Source organism: Narcine bancroftii, chromosome 14 (genome assembly GCF_036971445.1).
Source record: "Narcine bancroftii isolate sNarBan1 chromosome 14, sNarBan1.hap1, whole genome shotgun sequence".
NCBI classification, from domain to species: domain Eukaryota; kingdom Metazoa; phylum Chordata; class Chondrichthyes; order Torpediniformes; family Narcinidae; genus Narcine; species Narcine bancroftii.
This window is the reverse complement of record NC_091482.1, coordinates 15039824-15065344: the sequence shown is the minus strand read 5'-3', so window position 1 is coordinate 15065344 and position 25521 is coordinate 15039824. Positions and strand designations below refer to the sequence as shown.

General features: G+C 41.5%; 1 protein-coding gene across 7 annotated transcripts in view; it reads right to left on the bottom strand.

Annotated features, from left to right (window-relative positions):
* sez6b (seizure related 6 homolog b) overlaps positions 1–25521 on the bottom strand; it is an 813765-nt gene that overhangs the window by 141730 nt on the left and 646514 nt on the right. For all 7 annotated transcript variants that reach the window (XM_069911066.1, XM_069911061.1, XM_069911062.1 and 4 more), the window contains one exon: positions 516–701. In XM_069911066.1, the coding sequence (XP_069767167.1) occupies positions 516–701 (186 nt within the window). The remainder of the gene's footprint in view (positions 1–515; positions 702–25521) is intronic.

Genomic DNA, 25521 nt, shown 5'->3' with positions numbered 1-25521 from the left:
ATACCTAATTGACTTGTTATGTGCACCATTTCATAACTTCAAAGGAAATGGGCCAAATGACAATTTTTCTCAAGCAAAATATTTCAGTAACAATTGGGTCTAGAGCAGTGATTCTCAACCTTCCCCTCCCACTCACATACCACCTGAAGCAATCCCTTACCAATCACAGAGCACCGGTGGCATAGGGATTAATTATTACTTACTGTGAGTGAAAAATGATTGAGAACCACTGTTCTAAATACAGTAAAACTCCTAGTATATGGCACCTATGGGGATTGGTAGATGCCAGATAAGTGAATTTTCCAGTTGCTTGAGATTGTGTGTGGTATGGATTGGCAAACTAATGGCGAGGCATGCCAATTTTAAACTTCCTTATTTTTTACCTATTTATTTTCCGCAATTTTTTACCTGTTGCTTGAATTCGAATTAACAGAGCTTTTTTGCTGTACAAACAATTTTGTCTTTGAACAGCTTTTTTAATTCAGGTGGTGAACCATGCCTATCATCGTCCTTACCAACGCACTGGGGCTCCTCGTCACTCCAGTGAGGCTTGCTGCCATTGACGCAGGTGAGAGGGGATAAACCTTGCAGCCTGTAGCCAGAGTGGCAGGAGAAATGCGCCAGTCCACCAGGATGGAGGCTGGTGACCGACACGTCGCCAGAAGAGGGCTTCAGGGGAAATCTGCAGCTCAGCAAATAAGCTGTAGAAAGATAAAAGCCACAGAGGAAAGTCATTAGGAAAGAAAGCCATAACGACCAATGCTTTAATAAAATAAAACTATAAAGATACTTTAATGTCACTGTCCATTTTTCTGTTATTCCACTGGACAGGGTAAAAGTTAGAATCAGAATATATTGTCATAACAGTGTTTCAATGGTTATCTCACATTATGACCTGTTTAAGTTCAGAAAAAAAAATTAGCTATCATGTATTTTACATGATCAATGCAATTTGAAGATTCATGGCGACCTTTTCTATCTTATTTTCATTTGATGTGCATGTATTTTTTTCAAACTTTATTTAAAAGATAGAAAAAAACGTAACACAGTATAATAATAACCAAAAATGATTTACAAAGATATATATATATATGTATAAAAAAACAAAACAAATAATAAAAAAAATCCAAAACAAAACACAAAAAACCTCCACCCCACCCTCCCATCCCTTTAGCCAGCTCCTTTAAGGGAATTAAAAAAAAATAGATTTTATATATATATAGATATATATATAAAGAAAATATTATAAATGTTAATAACATTTCAAAGTATATCTAAATGTACATTTTTCAAATACGGAGATCACTTACTAACAAAAGAAGAATAGCATGTAAATTATAGGTAATTTTTTTCCATGACAATACATACTTTCAATTCATTGTACCAGTGTAATATATTAATCTCAGTATCATCTTTCCATGTACTAGCAACACATTTACACGCTACTTACTGATAACACCAAACGTACAAAAGCAATTTGAATTTTATCCAATCCCATTCCCTTTAATGAATACAAATTTCCCAACAAAAAAAATCATTGGATCTAATGGTAATATAAAATTATATAATTTTTCCAAAACTACTTTAATTCATTACCAAAATGATTGAACTTTGACACAAGTCCAAACGGCATGTAAAAATGTTCCAATACATGAGCTAGATCTAAAACAAGAATCCAAATTATTAAACCCATATTTTTTTTAGCTTTTACGGGGTCAAATATAATTGATGTAAAAAATTATAATTAACCATTCCACATCTTACATTCGTCAATTTAATTATATTATTCTGACACATAGTCGCCCAATCATCTTCAGGAAAAATAAATCCTAAATCACTCTCCCATTTAAGTTTAGATTTCTCCCAATCTGACTTATCCATACCATCTTGTAACAAATTAGACATAAATGAAATATAACCCTTTTTCAGTATAGAGGAAATCAAAGATTCAAATCTTGACAAAGTAGGTAAAGTCATCTCTCTACCATAATTATCTTTTATCAAAGCTTTAAGTTGATAATACACAAACAAAGAATTTACATGTATATCAAATCTTTCTCTCAATTGATTAAAAGAAAGAAATTGCCCCTCTTCAAAACAATCCTGTATTGTCTTTATACCTTTAGAGTCCCAAATCTTTAAATGATTATTAAACATTGAAAAAGGAATAAGCTGATTATTATACAATGGAGTTAGAATTGATAATTTATCTTTCGACCCCAATACTGTTTTTAAAAATCAAAATCTTTAACAAATGTTTCAAAATCGGCATTTCATATTCCTGTAATAAAATCAAATTACAACGAAATATAAATTCATGTATCTCAACCCTAGAAAAACACACCATCTCCACTTTAGCCCAGCTAGATGGCTGATCTAAATTAATCAATCCACTAACAAACTTCAACTGGGCCGCTTCATAATAATTTTGAAAATGTGGTAACTGTAGTCTGCCCAATGCATACTTCCATGTAAGTCTATGCAACGCCACTTGAGCTAATTTACCTTTCCATAAAAACTCTCGCACTGCTTTATTCAAATCTTGAAAAAACCCTTTGGAAGTAAACAAGGTATTGACTGAAATAAATATTGAATTCAAGGAAAAATATTCATTTTAATACAATTAACCTGACCAATCAAAGTTAATGGAAGATCTTTCCACTTACTCAAATCTGCTTTAATCCGTCTTAATATCAGCACATAATTTAATTGATATAATGATTGATAATTAGTATCCATAAACACACACTAAATATTTAATTTTACTTGTCCACCTTAATTTTGTTATAGTTTTAAATTCAGAATTATCTCCTACTCCAACTGGTAAAATTTCACTTTTATCTCAATTAACTTTATATCCTGATAATTCTCCAAATTTCGACAAATACTCTTGCAATTGTTTCAATGATTGTTCCGGATCCATCAAGTATATCAACACATCATCTGCAAATAAGTTAATTTTATTTTCTTCATTCTTAACCCTCATCCCTCTAATTTCTTCATTTTGTCTAATACTCTGAGCTAACGGTTCAATAGCCAACGCACACAAGGCTGGTGACAATGGGCAGCCCTGCCAAGTTGAATGAGTCAATTTAAATGGTAAAAAAATCTGTCCATTTGTCACCATCCTAGGAATTTTGTTCATATATAAAGCCTTAACCCAACCAATAAAAAAAGGGCTGAATTTAAATTTCTCTTTAAATAAAAAATTCCACTCAACCCTATCAAAAGCTTTTTCTGCATCTAATAGGGTGGTTAGGTTGCTTTTGGTAGGCGTTGACCAAAGTAATTAATCAAAATATATTGTCTTAATAAAATCTGTTTGATCAATATGTACCAATTTGGGTAAATATTTAGCAAGTCTATTAGCTAATACTTTCACTATAATTTTATAATCTATATTTAATAAATAGGTCTATATGAAGACACTTTGAATGGATCTCTATCCTTTTTTGGAATAAGCACTTGAACATGATTCTGGTAATTTCTGATCTTCAGCAACTTGATTCAACACTTCTCCAAATACATTAGAGAAATCATCATGAAAAAGTTTATAGAATTCCACAGGGAATCCATCATCCCCTGGGGACTTCCATTATGCATTTCCTGAACAGCTTCCTTAATTTCAAATTCCGTAAATGGAGATTCCAATTCCTGAACATCATTCCCATCTAATACCAGTAACTTTAATTTAGATAAGTAAGAGTCAATAGAACCATTATCCTGTTTCCCCCTCAGAAGTATATAATTTTAGATAAAATGAATAAAACTGGTCATTAATTTCCTGAGGTTTATGTAATTTTTGAATTCTTCTTAACAGCATTAATAATCCAAGATGCCTGTTCAGCTTTCAATTGCCAAGCAAGCACCTTATGAGCTCTTTCCCCCAGCTCATAATAACATTGTTTAGATCAATTAATGAAGCACTCAAACTGATAAGTTTGTAAAGTATTATAACGTACTTTCAACCTCGCTAATGCGGCTTTTTTTAAATCTTCTGTTACATCTTTCTAAAATCTTTCTCTAAATCTCAGCAATCTGATTTTCTAACTCTAAACTTTCTGCCATATATTGTTTCTTAACTTTTGTAGAATAACTTATAATTTTCCCCCTCAAATAAACTTTTAAAGTTTTTAACATTCTCAGTCAAAAATCAAGAGATATGCTCTTTAACAAAAGTAACAAACTTTGGTTTTTTCAATAACATTGCGTTAAACCTCCATCTAAACGACGGACGTACTACCTCCGAACTTTCACAAGAAAAAAGTAATAATGAATGATCTGATATAACTCTACTTTTATATTCAGCTTGTAATACTCTACCTTGAAAATATGCTGATACCAAAAATAAGTAAATTCTAGAAAATGAATCATGTCGTGAAGAGTAAAAAGAAAAATCTTTCTCTGTATATCCACCAAATTTAAATCATTCATTAATGCATTAATTTGTGTTGCCATTTTTGATTTCCTGTAGATATTGTTTTTAACCACTTTTATGTTTTTTAAAAAACCGGGTATTTAGTAATCCAGCTGGGGAAAGGTGGAATACACGTCTTTCTTCTATGCCATCTTGCCATGTGCCCCCCCCCCCCCCCGATGTGCATGTTTTTAATGTGATTAGATGTTATCATTCTTCTGGATGAGATATACCTTTGTTCTTTTGATTGACAGTCTGAATTAAAAACTCCAAAATATATGTAACCCTGAAGGTAAGCTATTCAGATGTTTTTAAAAAAAAAATTATTGTCCTGAACAAGTCACAAAATTTGATGTTTTGCCCCATCATCATAGTGCAAACATTCATATAAACCACTTTTACAACAATAAAAAAAAAACAAAATAGTGCCCAAAAAGTAAGGCAGTGTCGTTGGTTCATTGATCATTCAGGAATCTGATGGCAGCGGGGAAGAAGCTGTCCTTGTGTTCAGGCTCCTGTACCTTTTTCCTGATGGTAGGAGAGTGAAGAGGGCATGACCTGGGTGGTGGGGGTCTTTGGGAATAGAGGCTGCTTTACCTCTTGTAGATGTCCTCGATGGTTAAGTCTGATTCCTGTGGTGTCGTAGACCGAGTTAACTACCCTCTGGAGATTTTTTTGTCCTGAGAATTGGTGTCTCCATACCAGACAGTGATGCAACCAGCCAGAATGTTATCCATGGTACACCTGTAGAAGTTTTTGAGAGTCTTCAGTGACAGACTGAATCTCCTCAGACATCTCACAAAGTATAGCCGCCGACAAGCCTTCTTTGTGATTGCATCAACGTGGAGGCTCCAAAACAGATAGTTCATACTATTCTCTTCAATCCAGACATCCTAGAAATCAACCCAATGTCTCAGTACAGCAAGGCTTTCAAAACTAGGACATTCTTCCCTCAGGTTAGAAATTAAGATGGACACAATCCTCCTCGATGTTTGCACTAAGACTTCACGACTTTCACAGTGAAACTGCAATAATAAGCCATTGAGAAACTGCATTCTCATTTGGACCTCTTTACCCATAATATTAAAAGACATAATGTTTTACATAATGTTTTCCAATTCATTGGTCAAAATATGACAAATGTGCTGCCTCATTCCCCCAATTAAATTTGTATGAGTTTTAATCCATAAAATAACTACATACGTAATAAATCAAAGGCCCAGACCACCCACCACACACTCTGTTCTCACTGCTGCCGTCTGGAAAGAGTTGTAGGTGCCACAAGACTTGTATCACCAGGATCAGGAACAGCTGCTATCCCTCCACTACCAGACTCCTCAACAACAAACTCAATCAGAGACTCCTACCCGTGCACTTTATTGATTTTCTTTATCATTCCCTCTGTATTATACAGTTTGTTTACATTTGTTATCGATTTAAAGTTATTTATTTGTTTACATGCACATGCTGTGTTCAATTTTTTTCCCCCCTACCAATTAGTAGAAATTCTACTGTGCCTGCAGGAAAAAAGTATCTCAGGGCTGTATGTGATGTCATGTATGTGCTCTGACAATGAATCTGAAATCTGAATCTAATTTATTTGTTGTTGTTTACTTGCACTAAAATGCTGAGGGGATGATTAGTTAAACCCTGTTGCAGACTAGCTATTTTTATCCACATATTTATATAAGTCCTGAATGCCTGGTAGTTATCTTTGCCAAGCATTAAGTAAATAACAGGATTTAACCAGAGCTAAGCATACATTTTTGCAGCATCCCAGTCTCATTTAAAGCTGTTAATGTAATTACCTTATATTCCAACCAATTATTTTAAGTGCCGGTGTGAAGTTTTTCTATGTAATATTGATTCAAATGAAATACACAGCAATTAAAAAAAAACCTGCAGGACCACATTAAATTGTGTTGGGAAACAACGTCCCTCGGGAGACAAATTCACTGATACTTCAGCGCATCCAATCAAAGGAGTTGCTTCATTGATGACTGTCAGCCTTGATTTTCTACCAACAAAGACTTATCTAAGACAGCATGAAAAGAAATAGAGTGGAAATTTTGTCAGCAGAAAACCTCCCACATATGCAATCTGGCCCCCAATGTGAAGGATATCCCTGCAGAAAAATACTGTAGCTTGTTTTTTAAAGCTAATTTAGGAGTCATCCATTCTGATAAAACAAATATTGATCACTAACCCATCGCCATTTCAACTGTTCAAATTTGTTTATTATCAAAAATGCAGTGATAGAGGTTATTTTGTGAGAAGAGTAGTTGAACAACTCATAGACTGTGCAAGTGTGACACAGTATGAAAGTGCAGAGATATATAAAGCGATGAGTTAATACAGAGCAAAGACCACATAATGGTAATTTTACTGTTCTTTTACTGTTCTGAGGTTTGTTTAGAAGTCTGAAAACAGCGGGAAAGAAACGGTCCTCAAATCTGGTCATATATGATCTCACACACGTGGTTCTTCTTCCTGATGGCATAGGTTAAAGAGACTGTGGCCAGGGTGGGATGAGTCTTTTAATATGCTGGCTGCTCTTTCAAGGTAATGGGAGCTATAGAAGGAGGGAAAGGGGTAGGTGTGAAGCCTGAGCTGCGTTCACAAGCCTTTGCAGCATCTAGAGGGCTTGGGTGGAGCCTTTCTGCAGTGACGAACCTTGCTTTAAATGGTGCACCTGTAGAAATTGTTATCCACATTTTCCGACCTCTTTTAATGAAGTAAATCATTTCAAGAAGGGACTGACAAATGCAATTTGATACAAAGTGGTCCAGGATTATGAGATGAAAAGTGTGGTTCAACAGGTGGATTTTAAGAAGTATGTTGAAGGAAGCTAAATAAAGAGCCAGGGAGATTGAGGAGAGAGTCCAGGCCGCTCAATTTGCATCTAATTAACCTATACCCCAGGTTTGTTTCGAACGGTGGGAGGAAACCAGAGCCCCCGGAGAAAACCCATCGGGAGAACGTACAAACTCCTTACAGACAGTGCGGGATTTGAACCCTGGTCCCAATCGCTGGTGCTGTAAAATGCATTGCGCCAGCTGCTACGCCAACCGTGCTGCCCGGTTGGAATGATGAAAGAATAAAAGTGAGTAAGTGTAAGGAGTGTGATCACTTTGCAGGACTTAGACAGGGATAGGAAGAATGAAGATAGCAAAGAATTTTGAAATAGAAGTATTGCAAGAATGGGAGCCTGTGAGCTGAGATAGTGCAGGAACATTGGCTGAACGTGTGTATTTCATCCTAAAATAATTACCTGTTTTGAGAAGGTCTTTTGTATGAGTAATTTTTTTTGTGGCTTTCAGTTGCTAGGGTGATGAATAGTCAAGATGTATTATAAACTTGTTCCTTTTATCTCCATGTTTTTATAATTCCTGCTTAAAATGGTGGTTATCTTGGCAAAACAGTTGACATTTAAAAGGAAAATGCAAATTTGGAAAAAAAAACCCTGCAAATACTGAAACCAGAAAGAAAAAGAGAAAATACTGGAAACAGCAGGTCAAGTAGCATCTGTACAAAGGGCGATTGTGACTTGAAACTTTACTTCTGTTTTCCTTCTCAGTCTTGATGAAGAATCAGAATCAGAATTTTATTGTTGTCAACAAATCATGAAATTCATTGTTTTACAGGAGCACCACAGTGGAAACATTTATATAAACCACCTCACAAAATAAATAAAAATAGTCCACAAAAAGTCAAAGTCAGGCAACGTCTTTGGTTCATCGATCATTCAGGAACCTGAATGCAGCAAGGAAGAAGCTGTCCTTGTGCCGCTGAGTGGTCGTTTTCGGGCTCCTATACCTTTTCCCCTGATGGAGGCAGAGTGAAGAGGGAATGGCCTCCATGGTGGGGGTACCTTGAGGATAGAGGCTGCTTTCTTAAGACACCACCTCTTGTAGATTTCCTCAAGAGAGAAAACTGGCGTCGTGATGTCGCAGGCCGAGTTAACAACCTTCTGGAGATTTTTCTTGTCCTGAGGATTGGCACCTCATTTGATTGGATTGCAACGGGGCTATATTTTCTGTCTCCTCTTTCATTCATACTTTGACACGGTTATTTCATAATATGCCCAAAGCTTTTTGACTCTTGTACTCCAATCCACTTTCTGAGTCATTGACGACCTTCACTTATCATCTTGATTTGGAAATTGATACTATTAATGCCAACATATAAATTTGTCGGGCCAAAGTATAGCAAGCATTCTGGATGCATTTACCTTAAATGTTATAAATGCACTGCTTATTTCTTTGCAGAATTTCGAAGCTCAATATTTATTTAAGAATGGTACAAGATGGGAGTCAAAGTCAAAGCCAATTGAAGTTTATATAAAGGTCTCAATGGATAAGATGAGATAGAACCAATGTCCAGTTTTACCCACAATATAGGTAGCCCTGATTATGAGGGGATCATTCGGCGGTCCGACAGCCTGTGGGCCTCGCCGCTCCACCTGATCCCGAAAGCCTCCGGCGGCTGGCGTCCCTGCGAAGACTATCGACGGCTCAACAAGTCAACCGTTCCTGACCGTTACATCCAGGACTTTACAGCCAACCTGCACGGTGCGAGGGTCTTCTCCAGATAGATATCACCAGATCCCGGTGCATGCCCTGAGGACATACCCAAGACGGCCACATCCCCTTTGGCCTGTTCGAATTCCTGCACATGCCGTTTGGGCTCAAAAACGCCACTCAGACCTTCCAGTGCCTCATGGACGCAGTGGGCAGGGACTCGATTTCGTCTTTATTTATTTGGATGACATCCTTGTCACCAGCAAGGACTGGGCGCAACACAAGGCTCACCTACGTGCCCTTTTCTCCCAGCTGGCCGACTTCGGCCTTACCATCAACCCGTCCAAGTGCCAGTTCGGGAAAGAGTCCATGCAGTTCCTGGGCCATAACATCACGGCCGAAGGAGCCACGCCCGCCGCTGAGAAGGTTGCCGCCATCAGTGAGTTCCCACGCCCAAACAGCCTCAAGGGGCTGCAGGAGTTTGCGGGTATGGTCAACTTTTACAACCGCTTCATCCCGGGTGCTGCACGTGTCATGCAGCTCTCATCGCAGCCAAGCACAAGATGCTCACTTGGAACCCAGAAGCCAGGACCGCATTTGAGGCCACCAAGGATATTCTCACAAAGGCTACCATGCTTGCCCACCTGCACACCGACCTGCATATGGCACTCTCTGTTGATGCCTCCACCACATCCGTCGGTGCCATCTTGGAGCATCAGGTGAATAGGCATTAGAAGCCGCTGGCATTCTTCAGCCACCTGCTCTGCCCGCCGGAACGCAAGTATAGTGCCTTCGACCGCGAGTTACTGGGCATGTACCTGGCAGTGTGGCATTTCCGCTATTTTTTGGAGGAGAGGACTTTTACCATCTTCACCGACCACAAATCCCTCACCCAGGCACTCGCGATGGCAAAGAATCTCTGGTCAGCCTGCCAGCCGTGTCACCTCTCATTCGTGTCAGAGTTTACCACTGACATTCAGCACAAGGCAGGGAAAGACAATGTGATTGCCGATGCACTCTCGCGACCGGCCATCTGCGCGCTGATGCCCGCCTAGACTTTGACCAGCTCGCCTGGGACCAGGAAGCTGACGAGGAGATGAGGGCCTTCAAGACCGCCATCACCTGCCTGCGGTTCCAAAACCTCCTGACTCCGAGCGGTGAAGGCACCATTCTATGCGATATCTCCTTGGGCAACCCGTGGCCAGTGGTTCCACAACAGTGGCGCAGGCAGGTCTTCCATCACATCCACGACCTTTCAAACTGTCCATCAGGTCCACGGTCCAGATGGTGGCAGAATGGTTCGTATGGCATGGGCTGCAGAAGCAGATCATGGGCTTGGCCAGAAGATGCACCCATTGCCAGATGTCCAAGGTGCACAGGCACACCACGGCGCCCGTACAGGAGTTTGAGCGCGTCCGGGAACGGTTCAGCCACATTCACGTGTACATTGTCGGGCCCTTACCCGTTTCCCGGGGCAACCATTACCTGTTTACGGTGGTGGACTGCAACACTCAATGACCCAAGGTGATCCCAATGCCAGACGCCTCCACTGACTCCTGCTCCCAAGCCCGGATGCATGGTTGAGTCACCTGGTTTGGCATCCCGGCTCACCTCACCAGTGATCGGGGCGTCCAGTTCACATCTGCCCTCTGGGCACAGCTCACCAACAGGTTGGGGATACAGCTACACCGCACCATGGCCTACCACCCGCAGGCCAATGGACTGATCGAACGTCTGCACCGCCACCTTAAGTTGATGCTCATGGCCTGCCTCACTGGTCCCGACTGGATGGACAAACTGCCTTGGGTGCTCCTGGGCATCCGCTCCACTCCCAAGGAAGATCTGCAGGCGTCATCAGCTGAGCTGGTCTACAGTGCGCCGCTGGCACTACCTGGTGAGTTCGTCAACGCACCTCACAAACCCCAATGGTTGCCGCATGAACTGCTTCCTCACCTCAGGGTACGCTTGGACTCCTTCGAACCCCCACCACCAACCAGGCATGGCACCTGCCCGACTCACGTTCCTGGCGAGCTGCTTTCCGCGGAGTTCATTTTCGTTTGGCAGGGCATGACCACGGCACCTCTACAGCGAACATATGAGGGGCCGTACAGGGTTATACAGCGTTTCAGCTCAATGTTCACGCTGGACTTGGGCGGCAGGCATGAGGTGTTTACCATGGACAGGCTGAAACCAACGCACCTCAATCCCACTGAGCCCGTGGTCATTGCCTAGCCCAAGAAGCAAGGCCACCGAGCAAAAAAGGACATTGGCACTGGTTCTGGGGGGGGGGGGGTGCTGTGTGGCGGCTCACCACAAGGCAGTCGAACCGGCCCCGTTTGTAACCCACGCGGCGGGGCAGCCGACCAAAATAGAGCCATCGGGGGTTTCCCTTCCTTCCAGCTTGGGGTTCAGAAACCCACGCTTGGGGACCACGTGATGCCCGGATGACGTCAGCGCCCTCCAGCGCGTTTCTCAGCCAGGTCCGGGCTGGGAGTATAAGTGTAGCCCAGCAGCCTGCAATAAACTAGTCTGCTCACTGAGCTCAACCCATCTGTTTGCATGTGTTATTGAAGGAGCAGTGTAGCCGCCGCTACACCTTCCTTATTTTTGCTTAATCCTTGAAGAAGGGCTCAGGCCTGAGACGGCGATATCTTTACCTTCTATGGATGCTGTGAGACCAGTTTCTGTGTGTCTTTACATAGAAGGGAAAGACTGCCTAAGAATTCAAATATCAAGGCTTCCTGGACTTTCCAAAGCTCCTTATTCAAAATGAATAGGGCGACAAAAGATCCAGTGATTAATTGAGAGAGAATAAAAATATCAGAATAAAAGAGGTTAATTTCAGTGTGGCAAGAGATGGAATTTCATGACCCTTGTTGTTATGCAGAATACACTCAGGGCCAAAATAATATTAATCTGTTTTGTAATTAAATGGAAAGCTGAAAAAAAAGCTTCACTCTTTTCTTTGTATCCCCTTTCACATCAGGCAAGTAGATTGATGGGTGAAATGGAAATCCAAAAAAAGTTTACAAGCCTGATAAATACTCTGTTTTTATAAAAGGAATCATCACTTTTGACATAATTGCACAAATAAATGATGATCCAAAGATCAGTAGTGACGTGTTAAACAACTTGCAAAGGGAAAAAACCCTAAAGCTATTATCAATAACGTCTGAATACTAGTTCTGAGAAGGCAGAAGTTTCTGAAACAAAATTAAACTATTGACAAGCTAATGTACAATTTCAGCAAACACTGGTGTGGCAGAATAATGAGGCAAGCACCTCTATTATCAGCAAAGATCTGGATCAAAAGCACACTCAATGTATTAGCAATTTATCTTCCTGCTGCCAGTACACTAACCTACTTTAACTAACGGAACAAACAAGCAATCAGACTGATTGCTGACCATTCTTAAGGGCACCCAATTTCTGACCACTTTACAATCTCATCCAGCTCAGTTAACCAACTAAATTGCAAACTGGTGATCTGTGGAACTCCCTGTGAAATACCCAATGGCACACAAAACAAATCTCTGATTTAAAAATCTTAGCTCTGCAGATCTTGTAATTTCATTGCTAGTGGCAACCACATATTTCACATTTAAATTGCTCTCACACAGTATTCCAATTACAGTAAAACCCCTGGTAGGGAGCACCAGTAGGAATTGGAAAGATGCCAGATAAGAGCATTTTCCAGTTTGTTGAGACTGACTTACAATGCCTAACTGATACAGTTGGATTAAAAATAAACAGTTAAAATATACAACATGAATCAGATGGTCATTGTCTGGTACCTTTGTATTGCCAAGGTACCATATCATTTATCACCCCATATCTGAATGTTGTTTTGGTCACGCAGCATTCGACATGGACTGTTTTGTTTATTGAGGACTTGCAAGTCGGAGCATTGTCTACTGTGCAATCAACAGCAAAAACATTCTCACTTCTAACGTTATAATGGAAGGAAGGTCACTAATGCAGCAGCTGAAGATGATTGGGCTTAAGACACTTCACTGAGAGTCTAATCGTTCACCTGTGACATTCAAAAGCATCACCCATCACCACCATCAACATGGTGGGGGCTGTCATTTAGCAGAACCTCAACTGAATTTCCCTCATAAAAATCTATGGTTACAAGACAGGTTGGGGGCTTTTGCAAATCCTGGCCCTACCACTTTTGTCCACCATCTACATGGCTCAAGCCAGCAGTGCGATGGAATGCACATCACTTACCTCCCTAAGTGTGGCTCCAACAAAGCTCAAGAAGGTTAATGCCACCCAGGCCAAAGCAACCCACTTGATCCACTATCCTGAACTTTCATTCCCATCACCACCAACATTTGAGCCATTGACAAGTTGCATAGCAGTTAGCTATCCAGGATACTCCAACAACATGTTCCAAGCCTGTGACATCTCTCAGCAGGAAGATCAAGAAATAAAACCACTCGCCTCAGATTGCCCTCCAAGTTGCACACCACCCTGACTTGGAAATATTGGTTCAAGAAGGCAGCTCATCACCACCTTTTCATGGGCAATAAATGCTGGCCCTCCCAATGTTGCCCAAATCCTGGAAAAGGAATAAACAAACAAAACAGTTGTGAAGGCAAATGATAAATTGGTATTTTTTTTACAAGAGGATCTGAGCACAGGTGAGGAGAGGTCTTGATCCAGACATTTGTGATTAATATTTGTGGTATTGGTGAGATTACATCTGGAATATTATGTATACAGTAGTTCCGGTCTTGATCATGAAAGAAAATACTTGCAATAGAGGGAATATAGTGGAAGTTCCCCTGATTGATTCCTGGGATGGCAGATCTGTCATGTAAAGGGAGCTTAAGAAGACTGAGTCTGTAGTTACTTGACCTTAGAAGAATATGAGATTAAACTGAAACATGCAAATTTCTTACACAATCTGAAAATGAGTGGATAATGCTTTTCCTGGCCTGATATAGAACCAGGTTCACAGTCTCAAAATGTGGAGTCGTACGCAGAAGAGGGATGAGGAGAAATTTCTTTGCTCAGATGACAGTGGTTCAAAGGAATTGATTACTAAAGAGGGTGTAGAGGTTCAGTTACTGAGTATGTTTAATTTAGGAATTTAGAGACTTTTAGATCATGAGGGAATCAAAAGATAGGAGGTTGATGCAGAAAAATGACAGTGAGGTAGAAAATCAGCCATGATCTTACTGAATGGTAGACAAGGTGCCAAATGGCCTTTCCAAGTTATTGTTCATATTTGACAGGCCCAATGAATGAAGTTTATGCCAATTCCCCAACTCTGTTGATTGGAACAGTATGCTCTGTAGAGCAGGGAATCACTGACAATAACTTCATTTATTATGTGTTTGATTACCAATGTACTCATTCCTGAAGTCGCTGTCAGACAACTTGTGTTATAATTCCAAGGATGGAATTTTTTGCTGTCAATCCCATCACAAATTCCAGCTCACAGTTTTACCAAAGTATTCCTCAGCACATACCATCATACTCTGACCTGCTTCCGAGAGGGAATCTGTTGTAAAACTCTCTGGGTGAGTTTAACTCTATGGGTGAAGTTAACACTCTGTCAGCTCACTGTTATCAACACTCTAAAACATCTCAATACATAGGAATTGCTGTCAACTAGGAATGAAAAGCATTCTTTCAATAAAAACTGAATAAAGGGTACATTTGATGAGTTAACTCATGAACAAATTGGAACCTGCTTTGATTTATCAAAGGTTACATGATATGATAAATCAAGTCTTCCAAACAGACTATTTATATTTCCAGAATGCCCTTACAGTAGTACACATCTTAAACATGTCCACATGAGTACAGAAAAAGTCCAAAAGTCTGAAAGCCAGGAGAACCCAAGAATCTGAACTTCTCAAAAGCTCTCAGCTAAAATCAGACCACCCACGAATTTGGACATCTTGAAAACTCTCAGTTATTGTGTAAGCACCAAAGATGCACAGCATAAAGCCCAGGACATTACAGGTAAAACCCTCCCTGCTATTGAGTACATCTACAGGGAACGCTGCCGTCAGAAGGCAGCAGCAATCATCAAAGTCCCTCACCACCCAGCAAACGCTCTGTTCTCACTGCCACCATCAGGAATGAGGTATAGGTGCCACAAGACTTACACCACCAGGTTCAGAAACACTTGCTACCCCTCCATCATCAGACTCTTCAACAACAAACTCATTCAAAGACTCTTTAAGGATTCTTACTGTACACTTGATTGATTTTCTTTTTGTTCTCTCTGTATTGCGTAGTCTGTTTGTTTACATCTATTATCTGACTGTGCAATACAGAAAAAAAAACATCAGTAGAGTGCACAAGTAAGAGTCCTTAAATGAGTCCCTGATTGAGTTGTTGAGGAGTCTGATGGTGGAGGGGTAGCAGCTATTCTTGAACCTGGTGGTGCGAGTCTTGTGGCACCTCTACCTCTCTCCTGATGGACAGAGTGGTATGGATCCCTGATGATTGCTGCTGCTCTCCAACAGCAGCATTCCTGTAGGTGTTCTCGATGGTGGGGAAAGTTTTGCCTGTGATGTCCTGGGTTGTGTCCACTACCACTTGCAGACCTTTACACTCGGGGAAACAATTAATTGAATGATTCTTTCAAAGAACCTTCTTCTTTCTTTGGCTTGGCTTCGCGGACAAAGATTTATGGAGGGGTATGTCCACGTCTGCTGCAGGCTCGTTGGTGACTGACAAGTCCGATGCGGGACAGGCAGACACGGTTGCAGCAGCTGCAAGGGAAAATTGGTGGGTTGGGATTGGGTGTTGGGTTTTTCCTCCTTTGTCTTTTGTCAGTGAGGTGGGCTCTGCGGTCTTCTTCAAAGGAGGTTGCACCCCGCCGAACTGTGAGGCGCCAAGATGCACGGTTGGAGGCGATTTCAGCCCACTGGCGGTGGTCAATATGGCAGGCACCAAGAGATTTCTTTAAGCAGTCCTTGTACCTCTTCTTTGGTCACCTCTGGATCGGTGGCCAAAGAACCATTATCAGCTTAATGGGCCAAATGCCACCCTTTGTGCTGCAAGGCTTCACAATAAAGGAGTGCAACTTTGCTTTGTACTTTTGCAGTTCAGACCAGAGTTATCTGGTTTTCATTTATAGTTTTGCTTTTGTGAGGAATCAAATGAAATGCATTGACCCCAACCAGTGAAATGATTTTGCTTGCAAAGCTTTTCTCCAAATTGAACCACTACTTGATAAATTGTGATATTCCTTCTATTTGGCATATCGTGGGATCCTGCTAAATGTTCCCGCACTTGACCACTTCAGGTTCATTCTTTGAAGCATTTTATAATGCTGGATGAAAGGTATTAACTTTCAGCGCAGTCTGTGATTTATAGATGTGTTTTTATTCCCTCCAGGTTTTTCATTGGAAATGCTAATAGTGCAACAGTTTAAGACAGAGTTCAATGATGTACACCACAATTTAATTCTTTATGGGTCAGCTATGTCATACTCTGCAATTCTATTGGTTTTGTGGAATGTTTCAGCATCTGAATTTACTGTCATGAACATGTTGGGAAATTGGTTGTTTTGTGGCAGCGTCACAATGCAAAAAGACAAAAAAGACAAAGTAAGGCAGTGTCTATGGTTTATTGTTCATTCAGGAATTTGATGGCAGAAGGGAAGAAGCTGACCTTGTGCCACTGGGTGCTCGACTTCAGGCTTCTGTACCCTTTTCCTAATGGTAGCAGAGTGAAGAGAGCATGACCTGGGTGGTGGGGATTCTTGAGTATAGAGGCACCTCCTCTTGTAAATGTCCTCAGTGGAGTGGATGTGGTGCCTGTGGTGTCACCAGCTAAGTTAATAACCCTCTGCAGTTTTTCCTTGTCCGGAGTGATGACATTTCCATATCTTTGGCTTGGCTTCGCGAACGAAGATTTATGGAGGGGTATGTCCACGTCTGCTGCAGGCTCGTCGGTGACTGACAAGTCCGAAGCGGGACAGGCAGGCACGGTTGCAGCGGTTGCAATGGAAAATTGGTTGGTTGGGGTTCGGTGTTGGGTTTTTCCTCCTTTGTCTTTTGTCAGTGAGGTGGGCTCTGCGGTCTTCTTCAAAGGAGGTTGCAGCCCGCCGAACTGTGAGGTGCCAAGATGCACGGTTGGAGGCGATATCATCCCACTGGCTGTGGTCAATGTGGCAGGCACCAAAAGATTTCTTTAAGCAGACCTTGTACCTCTTCTTTGGTGCACCTCTGTCTCAGTGGCCAGTGGAGAGCTCGCCATAGAACACGATCTTGGGAAGGCGATGGTCCTCCATTCTGAAGACGTGACCCACCCAGTGCAGTTGGGTCTTCAGCAGCATGGATTCGATGCTTGCAGACTCTCCAGCTCGAGTGCTTCGATGTTGGTGATGAAGTCACTCCAATGAATGTTGAGGATGGAATGGAGACAGCACTGATGGAAGCATTCTTGGAGCCGAAGGTGATGCCGGTAGAGGACCCATGATTCGGAGCCGAACAGGAGCGTGGGTATGACAACAGCTCTGTACACGCTGATCTTTGTGTGTTTCTTCAGGTGGTTGTTTTTCCAGACTCTTTTGTGTAGTCTTCCAAAGGCGCTATTTGCCTTGGCGAGTCTGTTGTCTATCTCTTTGTTGATCCTTGCATCGGATGAAATATTGCAGCCGAGGTAGGTAAACTGGTTGACCGTTTTAAGTTCAGTGTGCCCGATGGAGATGCGGGGGGGGGGGGGCTGGTGGTCATGGTGGGGAGCTGGCTGATGGAGGACCTCAGTTTTCTTCAGGCAGACTTCCAGGCCAAACATTTTGGCAGTTTCCGCAAAACAGGACGTCATGCGCTGGAGAGCTGGCTCTGAATGGCCAACGTCTGCAAAGAGTAGTTCATGGACAAGTTACTCTTGTGTCTTGGTGTGAGCTTGCAGGCGCCTCAGATTGAAGAGACTACCATCCGTGCGGTACCGGATGTAAACACCGTCTTCATCGTTGAGGTCTTTCATGGCTTGTTTCAGCATCATGCTGAAGAGGATAGTAAAGAGGGTTGGTGCGAGGACGCAGCCTTGTTTCACGCCATTGTCAATGGAGAAGGGTTCGGAGAGCTCATTGCTGTATCTGACCTACTTTAAGTCAATAGCTTTAAGGAATATATAATCTTTGAAAACATCACTTTAATAAGTACTTCTTCAACATGGAATGTCCTCAGATTGACAAAGCTGATATGCTATTTTTTGTGTGTTTGTTAAATAGGGTTCTTGTTGGAAGCAGCCCTTTCTTCATTCCTTTTAGGTTTGTCCTACATACACGCAGGGTTACTCATTGGGTGGATATCTTGATGCATCAAAGGTAACATAAATGGGGTTGTGATAAGTGCAAAAGGATATGTATGTGTGTCTTCCCCAGAAAGACGAGTACTAAATGCTGGAGGAAGGCACTGTGAATTATTATATCAAGCTCTATATTAATTGTTCTATTTCAAACAGGTAAAACATGGATTATTTCCAAACATTACATTTTCCTTATTTACCTTCTTGTTTAGGAGCAGTAAAAAATGATTCTTTTAATGTTTTCAAGGTATGAATTATTTGAATACAGGATATAAATTAGAGTTCCAATTTACTGTGGTGTAGTTCTCAACAGATTCAATCTTTACTGACTCAAGCTTCCTGCTGCCACCACAAAAGAATGAGTTGAGCATCATTTTGGACAATAAATTACATAATGTTACACACTTACAATAAAATGTAGTTTGCTGCCATTTAAAATTCAAGGCAGCAAGCTGCATTTTTGGCATGTGAAGTAATGAAAACTCAAAGCAATTTGGATGGCTTGTCTAATATTACTTTATCATCTTTGACCAGAAGAGATCCTTTTCATTTGGTGTTTTTGCTATTTTTCAGCCTTCAAATAGGGATTCGCTGATGATTTAACATCAGAATAATGCAGCATTTTCAGTGTATTACCCCAAAACGTATTTGAAGCAGAGATGATGGTAAACAGACAAATTTTATTATTATCACCTCCAAAATGTCTATTTATAGTCTCATTTTGCCCCAGGTTAATTCTACCGTATATGCACATGTAATAGTCAATACCAGGTAAAAAGTTGACTCACCTTTTATTTTTCAGATATTGCCTTTAAAAGTTGGTCCTGGCCACCTGCCCACAAGAGCTCTTGATGCCCTGACTGTGGACTCTCACCTAGGCACCGGCCACCTGCCCGCTGGAGCTCCCGATGCCCCGATTTAAGGCTCTTGCCAGGCCCAGGCTGTGGTGAGATGTAATTACACCACTAGGTCACCAGGGGTCATCCCTGTGACCTTGTATATAAAGCAGTCCAGAGCTACAGTCTAGCCTTCCAGGTTTGTCTTGCAGAAAGACAAGACCTATCTGAACTCCTGACACACCGCACCCCCCCCCCCGCCCCCCCGACCACGGACTTTTGCCAGGCCCTGGCCGCCCACCCATCCCAGCTTGCAACACCCTGAACGCGGACTTACCACTCATTCCCTGCCACCTGCTCAGGCATATGAGCTTCCAACACTCCAAACTCAGACTTACAACCTGATCCCAGCCACCCACCTGTACATCCAAGCTTCAACTGCTCTGAACGACACAGGCACTTTCCATGGTCAAAAGTAGCATGTAATAGTCATGTAATTTTTACTATAAAAATTGGTCCACAAAATTCGACTATTTCATGCGTATGTATGCCATTCTAAGATATTTGCTTGTAAGTTAAACAGCAAAGTCTGTAGATGGTGAAATTGTAATGCAATACCCAAAAGTGGTGGAGAAACTCAGCAGGTCACATTTTGGGCTTGAGTCTTAATGAAGGGCTCAGGGCTGAAATGCTAGTTATATCCTTTTGCTTCCTAAAGACACCGTGTTACCTGTTGAGATTCTCCAGCACTTTTGTGTTTTGCACTATCTGCTTGTGAAACAAGAGTAACCCATTCTATATTCACATGTAAACCACAGTGGAGAAAGCCAGCAAGATTCTGGCATGCACTTTATTTTTGGCAGAGAAACCAAAACTATGAAATTATGGGGAAAATAATTGATGGGTAATTAGAGGTGATGCCAAGATTGTGGGATGTCAGTTCTCCTGAAATTGTCTCTTTGGAATCTTCTTACTGCTTAGTGACCATTTGAATGCTGATGACGAGGTCTGTATATAAACATTCAGATACGCAAGGCCCAGCATCTCTTTTCTCCTTGAAAATTTAACTTCACAACTCTGAGCTCTCCAAAGCCCACCTTAAAGATTGATCATTCACATCCACTCTCTCTCCCTTCCCTAATTTGCCTGGATCAGCTGAAATATTGCAAATCCATAGAAAAACACATCAAAATGCTGGAGGAACTCAGCCAGTCTTTTCAGTGTCTAAAGGAGACAATAATATATTGCCGACTTTTTGGGCCTGAGCCTTTCTTCCAGGAATAAGCAGAATAAGCCAGAAGCAGGAAATCTCAGAAAGGCTCAGAATTCAGACAGTGCTGGCTGGGGGAGGAACCCAGATCGACAAAAGGTGTTAATTGGATATGGTGTATATGGTATACACAGCATCTGGACCTGTTCCCAGAACTTTTAAATAAGTATGGAGCACAGAACGTTACAGCACAGTGCAAGCTCACCAGCCCACAATGTTGTGGTGACCTTTAGAATTTCCAAAATCCTCAGCTGGTCCATGCAGATTGGAAGGCAGGAAATATGAAGGAGGAAGGGAAGATTTGGGAAGAATAGACCAGTTAAGGTTAGGTCCTGCTGTCAGTAATACAAGAAGTGCTGTAATTATTGTTGGTGAAGTGAAAAATCATCATGTCCTTGGGTGGGGTGAATACAGATTTATGAAAGGGAAATCAGGCTTGACAAATTCTTTAGAGCATTTTAACATAATGACTAGCAAAGGAGGAAAAGGAGACTTGCAGGTATACTTTATTTGAATTTCCAGACAGCATTTTGGAAAGAACCACATCCAGAGGGTATTACATTAAATTAACATGGACAGGAGTGGGCCTGGATTGAAGGTCAGTTTAATGCAGAGAATTTGAACGTATGAGTAATTATCTGCTAATAGTGAAGGATAACAGTGAACAACATTTGGACTGCGACTGTTTACAATCTGTGACAGTGAAGTATGTCCGACATGGCGCAAATTCAATATTGTCAGGGAGCTTGACTCCCACGCATGCACCAATCGAACTCCAATACGTGAACCCACCGTGCATGTGCCAACTGAAGACTCGCGCATGCACACAGGAATCAAAATGGCTGCGCCCAGGCTCTGGGCCCGGGATACTGACTCACAAAGTAAGTACACACATTTTGGCTCTGACATGCCCTGTATCTCTGTTATAAGTTGTCAAATACAACATTGGATTAAAAAGTTTGCTTTAAGACATGCGGGAAACATTCCAACTTGAGTCCATTTCGAGATATGATCAAGTCTTCGGTCCCAATTATGGTCATAAGTCAGGGAGCCCTTGTATGGTATTTTTGTACTTCAAACCGTTTATTTAAGTCTCAAGCGACCAGAAAACACACTTATCCAGCATCTACCAATCCCCAAAGAGGTCAGATAACAGGGGTTTTACTGTAATAGCTGAAACTTTTCTCTTTGGCAATACATTTGTCCTCAAGCTAGTCTGTAGACTACAAGTTAACATAAACTTAATGTCCTGCTACAGTTGTATTTCCCTCATTGTGGACAATCATTAAAGTCTTCACTGACATTGGAAACGTGTACCATGACTAATAACCCAGGACAAAATGGCTAAGCTGTGGTTCAATTCATTCAAAGCCGTAGAAAATTGATCAGAAAGCCAGTTAATAAAAATTGTAAAGTTCACTGATTGGAAAATTCTTTCATTAAAGATCATAAAAGCTGATTACATTTACAGCTCTTGCCACAATTGTCAGGTTACTGACGAATTTTGTGTTTGTTTTTGCAGTGCTTGATAAAAAAGAATTTGAGCATGGTTCAACCCCTTGCAATGACATTAAAATAAATTATCGGCAGCAGGAGTAATTTCAGGTGGATGAAGTAGTATGGTTTTCACTGTCCAGTTCTTCATTTCTCCTTGCTTTTTCCATCAATCTTTTTTACTCTTGGTTGGCAGCGCATTACAGAAGTTATTGCCTGCAAGTGTATTGGAAGCAAAAACTATTCTTTAATTGAGGTGAATAAGGTCAGTCCCATCAGGATCTGGTTGATTGAAATGCACACATACCTCACAGCCATTGGTTATATTTTGCTCCAATTAGGTTATTTTTGTGTTACAAGTGATAGAGATTGGTGACTTTCTCCAAGGTCACTGATATGGTTCCTGCAGCTCAATTCCTTGAAAAACCTTAGGCCTCCACTTTCCATTCTTAACACTGTATGATGAAGATGAGGCTTTCTCCAGTAATTTTATTATTCTTTTTATGATGTAGTAGATACATTGGGGCAGCACATCGAGTGTTGCAGTTAGCGCAACATATTATTTGCACCAGTGACCCTGGTATGAATTTGGCGCTGTCGGTAAGGAGTTTGTACGTTCTCCCCTTGTCTGCGTGGATTTCTCTGGGTGCTCTGGTTTCCTCCCACCTTCAAAATGTACTGGGGTTATTGGTCAATAGGTGTAATTGGGCTTGTGGGCCAGAAGGGCCTATTACCTTGCTGTCTGTATAAATTTAAAAATTCAATTCACCAGAGCCTCAACCCGAGGAAATTTTATTGAGGTACAAGTTGGGTCCATTTTTCAGGAAAACTGACATAACACAGGCCAGCTGAGTAATGAAAAGTCTTGTTCACAGTCTGAGTAGGTCTTGGTCCCAGTGCATTAAGTTCATCTTCACGTTAGACTAATTTTTATATTAGAAAGCTACTGTGTCTTGTGGCAAAGCTCTATTTCTCCTTGTGAATCATTGGAAGATTTCACGGGCCATAATGATTAGTGACTAAATGGTTAAGTTTCATTTCATTTTCTGCAAATTCATCAGAAACCAAGTGATATTAGGCATTCTGAGTAGATGGTCAGGACTGACCTCAGAATGTATAAACAAGACCCTGTGGTGATACCCCTGAGAGCTGCCCTCCAGCCAAAAGCAGAGCACCTTGAATGACGGCACGTGCACATGCAGGTGGGTAAAACTCACATGTCAACCACACTCAGAGTTGTTACTTCCTGCAGACTATGATTTAGTTATCTGCAATAACAAAGTTGGGACGCTGCAGTAATCTTCAAAATACCTATGGCTTATTTTCCATTGGTGTAGAAAATGGAAATAGAACATAGAATAATACAGCACAGTACAGGCCCTTCAGCTCTCAATATTGTACCAACCCATAAATTCCCTCCTTAAAAAAAAGTACTAAACCTCCCCACCCTGTAACCCTCTATTTTCCTGACTCTTCAATGCCCCCAATGTTTCAGCCTCCACCACCATCCCCTGCAAGTCATTCTCCCCTAAACTTCCCTCCCTTATCTTTGTACATATGTCCTCTGGTGTTTGTTGATCATTTAGGACCTCCCAACCTCCTCTGCCTCCAGCCACATGTTGCATCTTTTTTCCCTCAGCAGCCCCACCTTCATTCTCACCATCTTTCTGTTCTTCATACACATAGAACGCTTTGGAGGTTCTCCTTAATATTACATGCCAAAGCCTTCTCATGTCCCTTTTGAGCTCTCCTAAGTCCTTTCCTAACATCCTTCCTGGCTACCATATACTTATCATGAGCCCTTCCTGCTTCCTTCTTCCTCTTGACTAGTTACCTGACCTGTTTCATCAGCCACGGTTCCCTTTTCCTGCCATATTTTCCCTGTCCCAGTGGGACCAACCTATCTTGAACCCTGCACATGGTCCCAAAACATTACTTCTCATTCCCCAGAACCAGATCTAGTATGGCCTCTTCTCTGAACTTGGGTAAAAACACACCGAAATGGTGGAGGAACTCAGCTGGTCTTTCAGTATCCATAGGAAACAAAGATATATTGCTGATATTTCAGGCCTGAGGCCTTCTTCAAAGATAATATATACTTATGGTGATCATATGTGTTGTTGTCTCCTATGGACGCCAAAGGACCAGCTGAGTTCCTCCAGTATTTTGACATGTTTTTACCACAATCACAGCCTCTGCAAACTTTCGTGTTTCCTTCTGAACTCTGAGATTTGTAAGAAAAGCAGATGCCCATCTGAACTAAAGATTAATCCAGCATATATTGAAAGGACAAAATAGCCAATCCTACATTTGTTGGAACCAAGTGAAACTGGGGGTCTGGATAGGTCAGGCAGCATCCAGTGAGACAATCAATGTTTCAGTTTGGCACTTAAGTGGGAAGAGAAGACAGTAAGCATAAAAAAAAAGGAGGGAGCTGATGGCGAGTGGCCAAGAAACTAAAGGATACTGGATAAAAGAAGTTGGGGTAGATGGAGAGACAGGTGGGAGAGGCGACCATTAGGTAGAGGAAGGGGAAGAGGCAAAGAAGTGAATGGATACCATGGATAAACGAAGGTGGAAAAGGAGAGCACCAGAAAGGGGAGGAAGGGAGAGGGTCCAAGAATATATTAATTTAGATTTTAGACATACAACACAGTAACAGGCCCTACCTGTCCTCGAGCCATGCCGCTCAAATACACCAATTAACTGACAACCACTGTACGTTTTGAAGGGTGGGAGGGAACTGGAAACTCACACTGACATGGAGAGAACATACAAATTCCTTACAGACAGCACTGGATTTGAACCTGGGTCACTGTAAGAGCTAAACGCCAAGCTAACCGTGCCACAATGGCAGGATACTGGATAACAGAACATGGGAAAGATGTTGAGACAGGTAGGGGAGGGGATTACTAAGGAGGGAGGGGGAGTGCTGAGAGAGAACAGGTTCAAATAAGGAACATTTGGGGTTGGTTGTTATCTATTTATAGGCATCCCAATTCTCCTTTGAGAGTCCCATCCTACTAAACCAGTAATTACTGAATTAAGCAGCACAATGAGGAACCGTTGATACAGTGTATTTCAATGATCCTGTCCCAGTACATGGATAACTGATCAAATGGTGCCATCTGAATGCAGAAATCGGTAGCTTTTGTTGGATCAGGTTAAATTTTCAAGCTGTGACTATGGCTGTTTTATGGATGAGAGAAACTTTCCAATTTTCCTTCACTCCCCATTGACCGATCTCTTTGTCTGACATTATTTCATTTGCGGTGTCTGACATCATTTCATTTGAGTTGCATGAAATGTTGAGGTGTTTGTTTGAAACTGACTGCCCATCCATCATATAACACAGCTGAAATTAGACTGCAGCTCTCTGGGGGATCATTGGTCCAGCTCACGTGTTAGCTTCTTTTAGGTGTAAAAATTGGGTGAGTTTTTTTATTTTATCTCTGCATGTAATAAAGTGATTGTTGTGACAATTCAGATGTTGGCGCCAGCATTCCCGAATTAACTCAAAATTCACTCTGGTTATTTGAAAAGCTGTATGAGACTTTTCAAAATAAACCCAGAAATCAAAATAAACTGGTGTAAAACACGAAAGTCTGCAGACGCTAAGATTGAAGTAAAAACACAGTACTGGAGCAACTCAGCAGGTCAAACAGCATACTTTATCTTTCTTTTTTCTTTGGCTTG